This window comes from Halichoerus grypus, chromosome 6 (genome assembly GCF_964656455.1).
Source record: "Halichoerus grypus chromosome 6, mHalGry1.hap1.1, whole genome shotgun sequence".
Lineage (NCBI taxonomy): Eukaryota > Metazoa > Chordata > Mammalia > Carnivora > Phocidae > Halichoerus > Halichoerus grypus.
This window is the reverse complement of record NC_135717.1, coordinates 65,135,857-65,151,189: the sequence shown is the minus strand read 5'-3', so window position 1 is coordinate 65,151,189 and position 15,333 is coordinate 65,135,857. Positions and strand designations below refer to the sequence as shown.

General features: G+C 47.9%; 2 protein-coding genes across 3 annotated transcripts in view; both read right to left on the bottom strand.

Moving 5' to 3' along the window:
- The window catches only part of GAD2 (glutamate decarboxylase 2), an 80,232-nt gene extending 76,378 nt beyond the window's left edge, over positions 1–3,854 (bottom strand). Inside the window, exons 1-4 of one of the 2 annotated variants that reach the window (XM_036092303.2) lie at positions 2,818–3,854; positions 2,049–2,108; positions 1,703–1,852; positions 494–727 (exon numbers count right to left, since the gene is read on the bottom strand). In XM_036092303.2, the coding sequence (XP_035948196.1) occupies positions 494–727; positions 1,703–1,852; positions 2,049–2,108; positions 2,818–2,893 (520 nt within the window). In that variant the 5' untranslated portion in view covers positions 2,894–3,854. The remainder of the gene's footprint in view (positions 1–493; positions 728–1,702; positions 1,853–2,048; positions 2,109–2,817) is intronic. The other variant, XM_036092301.2, reaches the window with a different exon arrangement.
- A 3,332-nt stretch (positions 3,855–7,186) lies between these two features.
- MYO3A (myosin IIIA) overlaps positions 7,187–15,333 on the bottom strand; it is a 230,374-nt gene continuing 222,227 nt past the window's right edge. Inside the window, exons 32-33 of the mRNA XM_078074084.1 lie at positions 13,785–13,928; positions 7,187–7,768 (exon numbers count right to left, since the gene is read on the bottom strand). Coding sequence (XP_077930210.1) covers positions 7,651–7,768; positions 13,785–13,928 — 262 coding nt within the window. The 3' untranslated portion in view covers positions 7,187–7,650. The remainder of the gene's footprint in view (positions 7,769–13,784; positions 13,929–15,333) is intronic.

Genomic DNA, 15,333 nt, shown 5'->3' with positions numbered 1-15,333 from the left:
ACAATGCCAAAATATTATCCCCCTGTTGCAATGATTACATAGGATGGTTTATCCAATGTCTGACCATTCCTATGCCAAAGAAATGACTAGCACTACACTAGTATTGGGCTTTTGTTTGGATCATGCCTTTTGAGGTTTCATTTCCATATTCCCTTCCTTTCTCCATTTTGGGTCACTTCTACTGGCCTCTGCTGACAAATGGTTGCTTCTACATCAGTGGTTAATCTCTGTGGCCAAATACGTGCAATGTAAAATCTGATGATTTATACTTAATGCGTTTATAATGTTTCCGATATCAACTTCAGAAGCATGAGCATTAATAGTAAAGGGTGACTTTGCTTCATATCATTCTAATAATGACTTCTTTTAATTGATGAAAATAATTCTGTTAATTTGAAAATACCAGTAACTCCATAAACAGAAAACATTTTTATATAAAAAATAAAAATTGTAAAAGGAAAAAAGAGCTTTATTATTTTTGACTGGACAATACCTGTTTTAATTGCATACTTTAGAGTCGTTTGGCAATGCATCAAAATTTCCTCCAAATTTTGTGGTTGGTCTGCCAATTCCCAGTTATACTCTTGAAGGAGCTCATTAGGGTAATGGAAATCAATCACTTTGGTTGATCTATCGAAACTTTTCACCACATACTGAAGCAAAATGTCCATAACATCTTGCAGAAATGCCAAAGTGGGCCTTTCTCCATCACACGCTGGCAGCAGGTCTAAAGAATGGAATCAAAATGCCGCATTTTAATTTTACTGTGGAAATATCCAGGCAAGATCTTGATTTGGCAATTTTTCTTTGGACTGAGAGATTTTGTGCTTAAAAAAAAAATCTGGAAACGCAGAGCATTTTCTTTAAATGGGAGGTATTTTTCAAAGACAAAGGAAAAAGAGAAATTGAGATTTCTCCCCCACTCCAAGTTAATTCTTTGCATTTCAATCCATAAGGTATTGTTTGCTTCCCTTTTTAAAAGGAGTGTGCCTACATTCATCTGTTTCACCGGGGTCCGTCCTAAATGTTATATCTCAGTAAATCATCGTAAATGATTATGGAAATACGTCACATCAGAATGTTTGAGGAATGCCTTTGGGCAAATCAGGCAAAGTGGAGCATGCAATGTTAGGATCTCTGACCCATTAAGATGGCTCGCTATTTCCTAAGTCAGTGTGTGTGTGTGCGTGTGTGTGTGTGTGTGTGTGCGCGCGCGCGCGTTTAGGTGATTGGGTGTGTAAACACAAGGGAGTAAAAACGCCCGCAGGTCTCACGTGAATAGAATAGTTCCCCTGTGAAACTGCAGCTATGAATTACTCTTGCGATCTAAAGACCTAGAAAGTCTCATCAACCAAGTCCCACCCGTTTCAGCGGCCACCAAGAAGCCGACCTCGAGGTCCAGCGCGCGCGGGGACCTCCGCCAACCGCAGACCCGCGGGCGGCACTGGGGCAAGAGAGCCGCGGCCCGAGAGTCCCCTTGGAACGCCCGCGCCCAGCGCTGCGCAGAGGCCGGGGTTAGGGCTCAGACAGAAGGGACAGGCCCAGTGTTTCTCGCTTTCAGCTGAAGATTCACGTAAGGTCCGCCTCCGCCCTGCTTCTCCACGACTCGGGTCAGGCCCCTGTCATCGAGTCCCTTCTGGTTGCGGTGGGTGGGACAGTGCGAGGGACAGTGGCTCCCGGGGACCCCACGGGGCGCCTTTACCTGTTGCATGTAGAAACGCATAGTTGACATCCGCTTTGGGGCAGCTGCAAGGCTTCTGATTACAAGCGCAGGCAGCCTTCCGGGAGGTGGCCCGCGGGGGCTCGCTCCCGCCACTCTCCGCCGGCTTCTCGGCGTCTCCGTAGAGCAGGGCTAGGCAAGCACATCGAGAGCGCTGGTCAGCCGCCCGCCGGTCCCAGCTCCCTCGCGCCTGCCCATCCCCGGCCAAGCAACCTCAACTCCGCTGTTGGGGATGAGGAGGTGAGAAGGTGACACTGCCCCCGCGGGACACAGAGGCGACTGACTGGCCGTTTTCGACTCCCTCCCCCGGCACGGGCTGGGCACTTACCGCACAGCTTGTTTCCAATGCCTCCCGTGAACTTCTGGGCCACCTGACACCAGGCTCTCGCTGCAAGGAAAGACAGATAGGCGTACAGCGAGGCAGAAAGAGAAAGCAGACGACGTGTGAAGTTTCGTTCTACGGGAACAAACGCACTAAACCCGGGGTCCAGAAAGAGGCCGCCCTGGGCTCCGCACAAAGGACAGGTGCAGGAGGGTCACGGGAGCCAGGCGGCCCGGCCCAGCCCGACCTTACGTTCCCTGATTTCTTTCCAAGAGCTCAGAGACTCCAGCCCTTTGCACTTGCCTTCCAGGTGCCGGTAGGTTCAGGCAAACTCCCCTTCCTGCCTTGCTCCAGCGAGTTTTCCTAGATACCGAAGCTGTCCATTTTCCTCGCAGCCTCTCCTTCCAGACCAAGAATTCTATCTCTTCCATTTTTTTCCCTTTCCCCACAGCCACTCTATCCCTCTACAGGGTCCAGACACCAAGATGGTGGCAGTGCCCCAGGCCCACGGAATTCGGTATCGAGGAGACGCGTCTGTGTTTGGGGGGCTCTCCCAGACTTCATTGAAAAGGGTCTGAGATTCTTCGGGTGTCTTTCCAAGGGATAAGAGCCTGTGAGGTTTTGGTCTCTTGGGCCATCAGGGACCTACAGCGAGAGCTGGGCGAAGTGTCCGAAGTTTCCTGTTGCAGGTGGAAAAACCTCCTTCGTCTTCCTTAGCACTGCAAACCCCATTCCACCCGCAAAGCTCGCCTGCTGCAGGCCCCTCTTCCCCTACCTGTGCCGGGGTTCTCGGGATCCCCGGAGCCATCTTCAGACCCGAAGGACCAAAAGCCGGAGCCTGGAGATGCCATCAGCGCTGTGAGACTGGAGCGGGTCGCCTCCGAGTGCGAACTGTCGGCGAGCTGCCCTCTGCTCGGCTCTGCGCGCGCCTGCGTGCGTGTGTGAGTGTGGCGGGAGGAGGGCACCGCACGGGGACCGCGCGGCTGTGCGGCAGAGGGTGGGTGTCACACAGCGACAGGAAACGTGCGTGTCTGCGTGTGAATGCGTGTGTGTGTTGGGGTTAGGGCTTAGAGACGTGGCAACTCTCTCGGAAGGCTGAGGTTAAATAGGGAAGGAGACCGAAGGGTCCGCGGAGCAGGGGTATGGGAAAGCGCCGAGCACCCGAACTGCTTTTGAAGGAGAAGGAGTCCAATCCGGATGGATGAGGGGGCGGCGGAGAGAAAAAATGGGAGAGGGAGGATGCGAGGCAGACAGCGCTCACGAGCTGGAGTCAGAGCGTGTGGGTGGGAGGCGTGCAGGGGAGCCTCCGGGGAGCGCTAGCCGCTAGCCCGCAAACAGCCCCCGCGGGCCCGGGTGCGCTGTCCCGAGTGCTAACGCTGCTGACTGCGCGCCGGCTTCAGCGAGGGGTAGACCGGAGAGACCTTGGCGAGGCGGAGCGGGTGGCCGGAACGGGTCTCATACAGGCATCGATTGGCGTATTGTTTGAGGTCTGGTCCTGCTGCCGGGAAGGCGGCGCGGAAATCGCGCCGCCTTCCTCCAAGACGGTGCGGAAATCGCGCCGCCTTCCTCCAAGACGGTGCTGAGGTCGCTGTGACCTCGAGAGCCCCGGCGGCTGGGCTGGAATCACAAGCGGTTCGTGAGCTTGGGGAGGGGGCGGTGGGGGCAGGGCGCCTACGCGCTGAAGGGCTCATTTCAGCTCCTTAGTAGAGAGCCTGACGCCTTCCTACTGAGCCGCGCGGTGCTCGGGAGCGCGTCATTCCTGTGCTTCGGAGAGCGCGGTCGCTGAACCCACCGTCCAGGATCTGACTGACGGCTGGGAGAAAGACTGCTGATTGAGAGGCAATTAAAATCCACGCAGGAGCCTATCACCGAGGACCTCGGGCTGGGGAAAAAAATAAAACGAATGGAAACTTCTTGGGGAGGGGGGCGAGAGAGAGCAACTAGAATCAGCAGGCAGGATTGACGGCTCATGGGGGATGGGATCGGGTCATTCAGCGACCTTGGCCCGCGGAGGCGTGGGAGGGTTTGCTGCTTTCGTGTGACCTGAATCGATGTGTGCGTGGGAGGCGTGCACAGAGTTTCCAGCTAAGCAATCTGAGCTTTCTAAATTCAAGGCGGAAAGAAGGCATCGCCTGCTGGGCCCCTCGAGTCAGTAGGCCTCAAATCAATGGTCTCCCCCCCCGACCCTCCCTCCCCCCGAGAATCTTCACGATAGCGGGGCGAGGGTGGTGGGGCCGGCGAGATTCACTATTTCTGAGGCCTGGTGGGAAGGGGTTTCTTCTTTTCTGAGAAAGTCAGCATCTCTACTCTCTTACAATATCCTGTACGTTAAAAGCTGTTAAACAAAGGGAACACGCCCTGAGATTTTCGGGCCCCGTTGAGTTCGCGTTGCTTTCCCTTGGTAGCGGAGATCAGCGTCACGTACACCTTGAGGCTCCTGGGCTCTCAGAGAGAGAGGCTGAGGAAGACCCTGGTGGGGAAAGGCTGCGTCCTGCTTCCGCCGCGTGCATTCCCTTGAGCGAGCGTTTTTCATTTCCACTCTGTTCACAAGCCCTCATTTCTTTGCCCTCCTGAATCAAGTCACCAAAGTTGCTGCCAAAGCAGAGACTCACGGATCTTCAGTCTTGGCCACCGCCCCTGGATCCTCGCTTAGGAAGGGCGTCGTGGGGCCTCGGTGGCCGCATTCAAGCCCAAGTCCTATGTTCCCAAACACGCGGGGGCCTGGTAAAGTCTCTCCACGAAGCTTTGCCTTCTTCCGTGCCCGAGCGGGGAGTCGTGTCGGGGAAGGGCGCTGGCCAAGGTCCTGCCGTAGACTTGGCGCAAAGCCGGCTGCGTCGAGAAGCCTGCATCTGGCTGCGGGCGCTTGGTGGGCATGGACCCAGGCCTCAGTGTAGCCACCTTCTCCGGCGCTCTTGGCTTCAGGTTACAACGCCTGGGTGTGAAGACTTCGTGGTTGGGCCGTCTGCTCGCGGGCAGGGCAGCTCCGCCGCTCTTGCTCCGGCAGTACAGATGCGAGTCAGAGAGATCAGTTCTTTGTTTAAATCCACCTCAAATCCTGCTAAATGTTTTGCTTCGACCCAGCAGGATGGGGTTGCAGAACTTTTCTGCAATGAGTAAGTGGTCGAAGACATAAAGATTCTTTAAAACGAGCGTTTAAAACACACTCACAAATCCCCGAAGGAAGAAACAGATTAAAACACAGGGAAGGTAGAAACCACACACCTGGATTTAACATAATAATTTTTTTAAAACGCGACTTAAAATCCCACTGTTCAAACTCGATTAAATCCCCGCAGCTCTGGAGTACTTTGAATCTAATGGTGGTATTTACATATTTTATTTAACACACCCTACTTCTCAGCACTCAGGGATCTGATTTGTCTTTCCTTAATGTGGTCCCTCCCTAGACGGCAATTTGCTTTATAAAGACTTTGATTTGGAAAAAGAGCCCACTCCCCCCACTCCTGGGCTTGGCGTAGGAGATAACAAAAGAGCTCAGGGCGGTAATAATTACAGTCATTAGTTCACAAAGGAGGCAGCCACCAAATGGGGAGGGGAGGTGGGCCAGCGCTCTGGGGAAAAGCTTTGGATGCCTCTTCCTCAATAGGGGGAGAGAGAGACCCATGCTCCAGCGGCTGCTCTCCTGGGCGGGTTTCCTGGGTTGACCTATTTCTTGTCTGTGGATTATCCGGAGATCGCATTGCAGGTCTCCCAAAAAAAGAATGTCTGCCAAGAGTTTTCCCTTGTGTCTTCCCAGTGTTCAAATGTCGAAGGACAGAAAGAGGGAGATGGAAAGAGAGAAAGAAAAACGAGAGAAAACAAAGAAATACAAAAGAAAAAAGGGAAATAAAAACACTGAAACCTTTCACCGAGCGTTTGCGATTTCCTTTTCCAGTCCCACTTAAAAAGGGGGTAGAGAGTTTAGGGAGGGCGCCTACTGCCTCCCAATCCAGCGACGGAAGTCCCGGGGTTGCCAGGAGCCACTTCGGAAGCTTGAAGAAGAGGCCTGGCAGCAATGCCGAGCTCAGCTTTTCCCCCCAGGGGGCCTCCGGGTGGTGGGTGGATGCGTGGGTCGGGGCATGGAGACTCGGGTTCCAGAATCTCTCGCCTCCTTGACAGTGCACCGTGCCCCGCAGCGCTGGTTTCACTGGTGCCTGTGCTAGGCCCAGCCTGCAGCCCGTCACAACCGAGCTGTCGGTCCCCAAGGGGTGACCCCGAGCAGAGGCCGCAACGAGAACCCACGGAAGGAGCAGCGCCTATAGCGCACACTTAAACTCTGAGCTCGGTCCTGCCACAGCGGGAGGTTTCCCCTCGAGCGGGTCTCATTTGTAAAATGAAGAGGTTGTACGTACGAGGCATCTCTGGGGGACCTTTCGGCGTCAACATTTTGGGTTGGAGAGCATCTTACATCTGGTGGGCGAGCGACTCAACAAACATTCACCCGCCCTCACTCGATCCTCCAAAATTTCCCCGAAGTCTCCTGGCTCGGGCCGCAGGTGCAACGTACACCACCAGGAGGGACAAGCCCCATCCCAAAACCCTTCTCCCAATTCTGTTGTCCGTGAAATCACCTCGCCGTCCTTCCTGACGCTCTTCAGACAGCGTAGACACGGACGGCGTCAGTTTCACAGAAGAGCTCAACCCAGGTTTTAAAATAAGATGCAGTCGACTGAGGAAGGCAAACCTCTGCCCACCCATTGCCCTCCCCTCTCTTAAACACGGCAAAATTCGGAGCCCAGGAGATTGCCTCAAATTTGCAGACTAGGAGAACCTAAAAAACCTGACAGTTTGCTCAGTGGCGGGGCTAGAGGTGTGTGTGCGCGCGCGCAGGGTCGGGGGTGGGGGGATTTGGGAATTTGTCCCGAGGCCATGATTGGGTCGGAAGACCTGGGTTTTAACTTAGATGGTATGTTTGGGATGGTTGGAGGCCGGGATTGTTCGCTGGTGGAGACAACAGGCACCGTCGCCCCCCTGCCTGGGCACCTGCACCTGCAGAGCTGGACAGGAGGAGTCCAGCCCTAAAGGGGAATATCGGGGGACCAGCCCCGAAAGCCACGGACTTTCCAAGGCACTTTCTTTATTTAATAAGCTCAATAACCACGGGAAGGGAAAGCGCGAGTGTGAGATGAAGTTCATCTTCAAAGCTTCCCACGCCCTCTCCTCTCCTCCCACCCGAGCTTTGTTTTGCTCGGTCCTCGAGTGTTCCGCGGGGCTGGGAGAGCCGTTTCCAAGGAAAAAGAGATCTTTGAAGTCATCCAAAACGAGAGGGGAGGGATCGGCGAGAGCTCAGGCGCAGTCGGGTCCACAGGAGTTGTAAATGAGTGAACAAAGAGATACACAGGGGGCCAGGGATAGGGATGCCCCGACTGGCGGGCTGGTGGGAGTAGAGGGTGCCGGAGCGCGGAGACGCGGCGTCCGAAGAGATCTCACTTCTCCGCCTTCGGAGAGGCTGGCCCAGGCATTCGAGGGGCGAGCGCAGCCCCTGCCAAGGTCAGGGCCGCGGCTTCAGCTCCCTGTGGTGCCAGCGTCCGAGGGTCTCCCGCTTGGCCCCTGCAAAGCCCCGCAGTCTCGCGCACATTCCCATGGGATGGCCCCCAGAACAGCCGGGCTACACCTGCTGCACGAGGCGCTGCCGCTGGGAGGTTTTGCGCAGGAGCCTCCTGTAGTCGTAGGGATTGGCTGCGGAGTCGCCTTCCTCCTGCTCCTGGTTCTCCTCCGCCCAGCACCTGCAGCGAGACCCAGGGCCCGAGAGTGAGCGGCGCCCGCGCCGCCCCGCCCACCCAGTTAGGCGGTTCTGCTCCTCCCACCTCCGACCAACTGCAGGCAGTTAAGAGCCACACATTCAAAACATCAAGATAGTGGCCAAACGCAGCTGCATAATTTTCTCAGCAGGTTTTAGCATCTTAATTTTTTTTTTTTTAACACATTTTGGTCAAGCAGGAAAATTCAAAGTGCCTAAATAGACAACCCTCGTTTTGCATTTTAAAACTGCTCAAACGTTTCTCCGAAGCCCTCCTCCCAAATCTCATCAACCACTGTTAGCTCTGGGCCCTTTCAGCTATTTCAAGGAGGCTGTTGGGCCGCCTTTCCTGAACCTACCGCTGGGAAAGTCTACCAACTTTACCTTTAGATTCTGCAACTTGCCTGGGGAAAAAAGATGCTCCCTTATGCAGCTACATAGATGCATTCATTTACTTATGTGGTACCTACTAAGTATTAGCCATCAGTGTAGGCTAAAGGTGAACAAAAGTCCCTACTCTTATGGAGTTTAATCTAGTGTGGGAGAGGACCATTGACAACCTTAATATGCCAGGTGGTGAGAGATGCTATGCAGACAAGTAAGGCGGGCTAATGAGGTAAGACTGATGGGGGTGTGTGTGTGTGTCTTCCTGTACAAGCAATTTCATTGAGGGTGACCAGGAAAGGCCTCTGTGATAAGGTGACATTTGAAAAGATACCTGAAGGGATGAGGAGGGGAGAGCAGGCAGATCTCTTGGGGAAGAGAGGTCAGTCCAGGATGATGGGTCAACCAGCATTAAGGCCCCAAGACTACAGTATGTGTCTTGTGTTCAAGGAACAGCAAGGAGGCCACCGTGGCTTGAATGAAGTAAGCAAGTGGTGGGGGGGATAGCAAGGATTGAGAGCAGGAGGAATGAAGGGATAATGTGGCAGAAAATTGAGTGCTTTGGGACCATGGCAAGGATTTGAATTTTACTTAGACCTAGACAGAGAGTGGAGGGATATGAGTGGAGGAATGGTTCATAAAAGGATCTGGCTGCTTAAGTAAGTAAAGTAAGGAGGTCTGTTATGAGATATTGCAATAGTCCCAGCCAGACTGAGAGTGGCTTGGATGAGGTTTGTAGAAGAGGAAAGAACTGATCAGGTTTTGGTCATACTTGAAGGCAGAACTGAAAGAGTTTGCTGATACATTGGGTGTGGGTTGTGAATGAAAGGAATCAAGAATGTCTCCAAGGTTTTTGGCTTAAACAACTGGAAGCGTGAAGTTGCCATTTAACGAGATGGGGAAGGTTATAGGAAGAGTATATTTTTTGGGGCGAGGGGGATAAATATTATGGTTTTGGTTTTGTAAAGTTTGAGATATTTATTAGATAGTCAAGAGGAGATAATGAATAGGCAGTTGGATGTATAAATCCTAATCTAGGCTAGAGATTTCAGTTTTGGAATTTTAAGTAGACAGATGATATTTAAGGTCAAGAGAGTATGTGTTGATAAAGCAAAGGACTGGGACACTCCAATGTTAAGAGGTCCATGAAATGAGGAGGTATCAGCAACGGAGAATGAGAAGGAGCAGCCAGCGAGGTAGGAGGCAAATCAAGGGAAGTACTGTCCTGGAGGCCAATGAAGAAAATGATAGGACAAGATAAGGATTGAGAATAGATCATGGGATATGGCAGAACTGAGGTCATTTGTGACCTTGGTAGGGGCAGTTTCTGTGGCGTGTTGGGGAGGGAATCCTAAGTACAGTGGCCCATGAGAGAATGGGAAGCAAGAACATTGAGAAGGAAGGATCGCTCTCGTGTAACTCTCTTGCTATCATGAAGAGCAGGAACATGGGGTTTGGAAGGGGGATTGAGTCAAGGGTGTTTTTTACGATGGGTCCAATTGCATCATGTTCACAGATTGTCAGAAATGATGCAGTAAAGAGGACAAACATTCAAGATGCAGAAAAGGGAGGGGATAACTGCAGGACAATGTTCTTGAGCAGAGGGAAGGACCTGGATTCAGTGCACAACAGGAAGGTCTGGCCTTAGGTAGGACAGACAGTCATCTGTAGTAAACTGAGGGAAGTCTATGGGTAAGTGGTAGATTTGGCAGTGGGAGTATGTGTCTGTTCTCTATATTTTCTCATTAAAACAGGAAAGAAGGTGAAAGCGAGGAGGTTTTGAAGGTTTGAGAGAGAGGAAGGGGTCTTGAAAGAGTGGACTTGGACAGTGGGACAGTGGAATTTTAGGGAAATAAAGTATGACAAAATAACTCCAAGGGCTCAGGTCTGTGCTCATATAGCTTGAGTGAGATTTGGTTGTGTTTTTGTATAGCCATGTACAGCTGTGTAGGTGCAGGTATGAGGATTGGGCAGAAACTTGGGTTTATGGAATGGATTGGGTAGAAAGTTGGGTTTACCCAGCACTGGGGTTTGCCAATTGATTATAACTGAGGGAGAAAAGGGCAGGGTCATTGAAGGTATACGCAAAGCAGTGAAAATAATAATGAAAGGAGAGGGCTTGACTTTTGCTTGCAGATGAATATGCCCTTATTCTGGTCCATTCTGAATAGGGAATTAAAAAAAAAAAAAAAAGACACCATTGGGAAGGTCTTTAGAGCATTTTGAATTCAGTGGATACTTGACAGGGAAGGTCTTTGGGTAGCATCATCATGGGCATCTATGGGGCTGGTGATCATTCTCTTCTGATTAACTGACTTGAATTCTCATTACCTATTCAGCTCATTTCTGTTATTATGAGAATACTGAGTATCAACCCTCTGCCAGTTACACCACACACATTATCTCTAATTCTAAGGACAGCATGGCAAGACCTGAGGTTCTCCTTAGCCTCGATCTGCAGATGAGGAAACGGACTGGTTCTACTTGATAGAGCAAGTGAGGAGTGGAATGAGGCTTCAAATCCATGTCCACATCACTCAAATCTCATACTTGCCCCATTGTATCCCTTTGTCTCTTTTCTGCTGATGCTTCCTTCATGATTTTCCTATCCCCTAACCAAGGCACTCTTGTTCCATTTTATTTTTATTCCTTACCATCCTCCCTATATCTCCTTGTCATAATTAAAATCTGGCCATGCCTTAAAAACCCCACCTTTCTCAGTATTGCTCAACAGAGAGCCCACTAAGACTCACCTTAGGAGGAGATGAGGGAGACATCAGTTCTGTTATTTTCTAATGACATTCTCTAATCACTACCTGCTACTACTTTTACTCATTTAAAATCCATGAAACACTCAACTTCATCACTGCTGTGGTCCCTGATTCTCAGACCTACTCACACCTTCCTGGGTGACATTAGTACTGGTGTGTATGTGCTAATTTCTGTGCTAAGTTTTAATTCCTGCACATGATATACACACAGGGGTGTATATATAATATGTAAAATATTATCAGAATAATATGTTTACTTATAAATATATAAAACAGTATACTTATATATAATAAGATATATATTTGTCATATAATTTAATGTATATAATAATTATATATATATATTCTTTCTGCAATAATATCTTCCAACATACAGTTTGATGCCAAGTTTCTCTAATTGTCCCCAAATGTCTTTTAGAGCTGTTTTTCTGTTTCTTTTGTTTTCTATTTTATTTATTTATTTATTTATTTTGGAGGTAGAATTCAGTGATTCATCAGTTGCACACGACACCCAGTGCTCATTACATCACCTGTTTTCTATTTAAATCCAGGGTCTCATCAAGGTTTACTTAGGGCATTTGTAGTTTTGACTCTTTAGTCTTCCTTAGCTTAGAAAAATCCCCTCTTGGAGTTACCTTGTTTAGCTTTGTTTGATCGTTTACTTTCTCTCTAGAGTCAAGCTCTTTGGCGATAAGGATGACACTGTGTGCACCGTTGTGTCCTCTCCTTCCTCAAGCACCCAGCACAGGTCTTTGCACGGGGAGGCAATAAAGAGTAGTGGTCCACGTCATTGACTCTAAACTCTAAAAGGTCTGTGTTCGAATTCTGGCTCCCTCACTTCTGATCTAGGTGACTTTGCAGTTATTAAACGTTGTTGACTTAGCCTCCTCATCTATAAAATGGGGCAGTAAGAGGAATTGCCTCACAAGGTTGCTATAAGGATTAAATGGGTGAACAGCATAGCGTCCAGCCCAAAGGAAGCACTCAGCCAATGCTAGCTTCTAGCATTCTCATTCTAGTGACTACTAAGTACACGTCCACAGATACCGCTGGAAGCCCAGGCAGTATTTCAGGGATATAATGCTTTTACAGCAGATGTGTGTCTGTGCTTGGGGGAAGGGGAGAAAGAATATACTAGAGAGGATGTAGATTGGGTTGTTAAAATGGGAAACAGGTAAGTCAGGGGAAAGCAATTTGAGCAGGAAGTGAAAAACCTTGCTAACTCAGTGTGTGACTTGCGGCAAGTCACTTAATCTTTCTGGGCACTTGCTATTTTCCTGTGTAGAACCCTGTGACTAGACTAGAACATCTAAGCTCCACCAATATGTTACAGTTCTTGATCTCAAGATGGAAGAAACACATCTTCTTTTGGAGACAAGGGGTGGAAATCAAGCAGATTCTATAAAAGCAAATAAAGATGAAAAGAGCCACCATCTCTGGAACCTCTCCCCTATGCCACATCTGCTGTTAAGTGCTTCACATACACCATTTCACTTAATCTCTTTGACAACGTAGTGAGGTAGTTATTAGTGAAACCTTTCCAGATGCGGAAACAGGCTTAGAGAGGTCTGGTAACATGAGCAAGGTCCCTCAACTACCAAGTGGCAGAATCAGGATCCAAATCTAAGACTGACTGACTCTAAAACCTCTTCTCTTAACCGCCAGGTCATACTGTATAAGAGACAGTGAGGGCTGTGAGTGCCCGAGGCTGACAGATGTTCATTTAGGATTTTGGAAGAACAGCTTTCTGTTGCCTGTCGTTACTCCCATTTCTTGTATATCAGGTTTCCACTTTATTTTGTGCCTTCAATTTCAAATAATTCAAATTCAAAGAATTTGCCCTCAAATTCACAAAGAGTTTTTTTTGGGGAAAAAATTCCCAAAGTAGTAAGTAAGCTACAAATGGTTTAAGATACTTAGTGTCAAACAAAGTTAGTGGAGAACTGAGAAGTCAAATCTAAAACACGTATTTTGGGGTGCCTGGGTGGCTCAGTCAGTTAAGTGTCCGTCTTCAACTCAGGTCATGATCTCTGGGTCCTGAGATGGAGCCCCGCATCAGGCTTCCTGCTCAGCAAGGAGTCTGCTTCGCTCTTTCTCTCTCCCTCTGCCCCTCCCCACCACTCGTTCTCTCTCTCAAATAAATAAATAAAATCTTTAAAAAAATCTCCCCCAAGCTCCACATATTTCCATATGAATCTTTCTTCCAGATATTATTTTGGTCTGATGTCATGGATTCTGAGAAATCACACAGCATAACTGAGAAGCCAGTAAGTGTTTAAGATTACATTGGTTAGAACTTAAACACAGATTTTGGATACGGTTTATTGTTTGTAATCAGTATGACCATATAATTTATCATCCAAAGTGAGGTATTTCTTAAATTAAAAAAAAATTTTTTTTGAAGATTTATTTATTTGAGAGAGAGCACGCGCGCACATGCCTGCAAGTCAGGGGAGGGGCAGAGGGAGAGAATCTTGAAGCAGATTTCCAGCTGAGCTCCGAGCCCGCCACGAGGGAGGGGGTGGTGGGCGTGGGGGGGGGGGGCTTGATATCACAACCCATGAGATCATGACCTCAGCCGAAATCAAGAGCCACCCAGGTGCCCCCAAAGTGAGTTACTTTTAAAAGAGGATACTATTAACAATGACACTAAGAAAACAGGTATGAAACTGGGTTGTCTGAATACCCTACCATAATCCCTGAGTTTACTTGTAAACAACACATCATCTTAAGAGGCAATAGTCGGTGAGAATATTTTGTTATAGTCCAAACACAGTGACAGTGCTTTAGAAATGGAACTGGGAGTAAAATGTGGAAGATGCTGTTGTTTAGGAGGTAGCTTATTACCTTTCGTTAGCATTAAAACATTGATGCTGGTGTTCTCCCTGTTGTCTTCCTTCTCTCAAGTTAGAGTTATGTTCCTTTGGTCCAGAAAGACTGGGCAAAAATTCCTTATAATAGAAATCTTCCAGGTCTAATAATTTTCCCCGACTGTAAATAAACACATAAACACATCATAGTTTCAATCTACTTTACTCAAACTTATAGGATACTGGTTTTCTTCCTTTACCTTGTATAATTTAAAAGTAATACCTACATGTCAATAGAAACAAGAGGAGTCTTGGAATGCATAAAACAGTATACACCATAAGTTAAAAAGAAAAACAAAATCCTCATCTCTCACCTTTATGAGAACATTAGCTGCTGGAGCAGTTTTTCCTGACTTCATCTCATACACCGTGGCACAAAACTAGTAGAGCTAGTGATTACAAAGTTCCCGTCTGGCCAGTCTAGGACAGGGTTTACAACTGACCCTTGGGCCATATGAGAAAAACTGACCTTTATGTGCCAACACATAGCATTTTCCGATTTTCTCAGCCATCCGTTAAGTACACTGATGCACACAATGTTTCATGATCTTACCTTACTTCCTTCATAGGTTACTTTCTGTCGTCTCCTTACGGTTGGCCTTTAGTGGGCTAATTTCTGTGCTAAGTTAAAACTTAATTCCTGCACATGATATACACACAGGGGTGTGTCTGTGACCATCTTAATTCTTGGACTTACTCACACTCGTTCTGGTTCCTGCGGTGCTCAGTACCTGTACTGTGATGGGACTTCATATGAGGTAAACAGATAGAGGTCTGGAAGACGACCAAGTGTTACAGTGTTTCTGGGGAAAAGTGCTTTTTGAGTTACAGATACCAATTTACAAATGAACTTTCAGAATGCCACTGATACGTAAGTCAAGAGCTCAGTGAGACTGGTGCTTAACAGAAGAACCCTTGATTGTTATTAGCACTCTCTGGAAGTCAGTTAATTGCAATAGTGGTATAACATTAAAATAGGAAAGTATTGGTGGGCTGAAATGTTCCAGGAAAAGGGGAATAGTGTGAGCCTAAGTTGCCACACCTACAGGCTACACAAACCTTATTACCTGACAAACCCATAAACATTGTAAGGAGTGAGATTTAGCACGTGTTGAAGAACAAAAAACAAAGGAGTTTGGGGAAAGAAAGTTCATGGACACAAGCGTGTTCAAATTGTCTGATCAAAAGCATATCAATGGACAAAGAAAAGCAAATTCTGTACTGGGACAATACAATTCATTCATAAACTATTTGAGTTCTTAATGTATGCTTCATACTATGCTAGCTCAATATATTTCTAATAGGTAAGATGATCTTCTAAATTACATATAAAGCATATATTTATAACATAAATAAATGTATTGAGAGGATGCTACTTTCCAAATCTATCCACATAAAATAGATGATTTTTTTAAAAAGGTGATTTTCAATCATAATTTGAACATTTGGAATTATATTTATATAATTTATTTATATATATTTACTTATATAAATATATATATTTATATAATTATTATTTATATAAT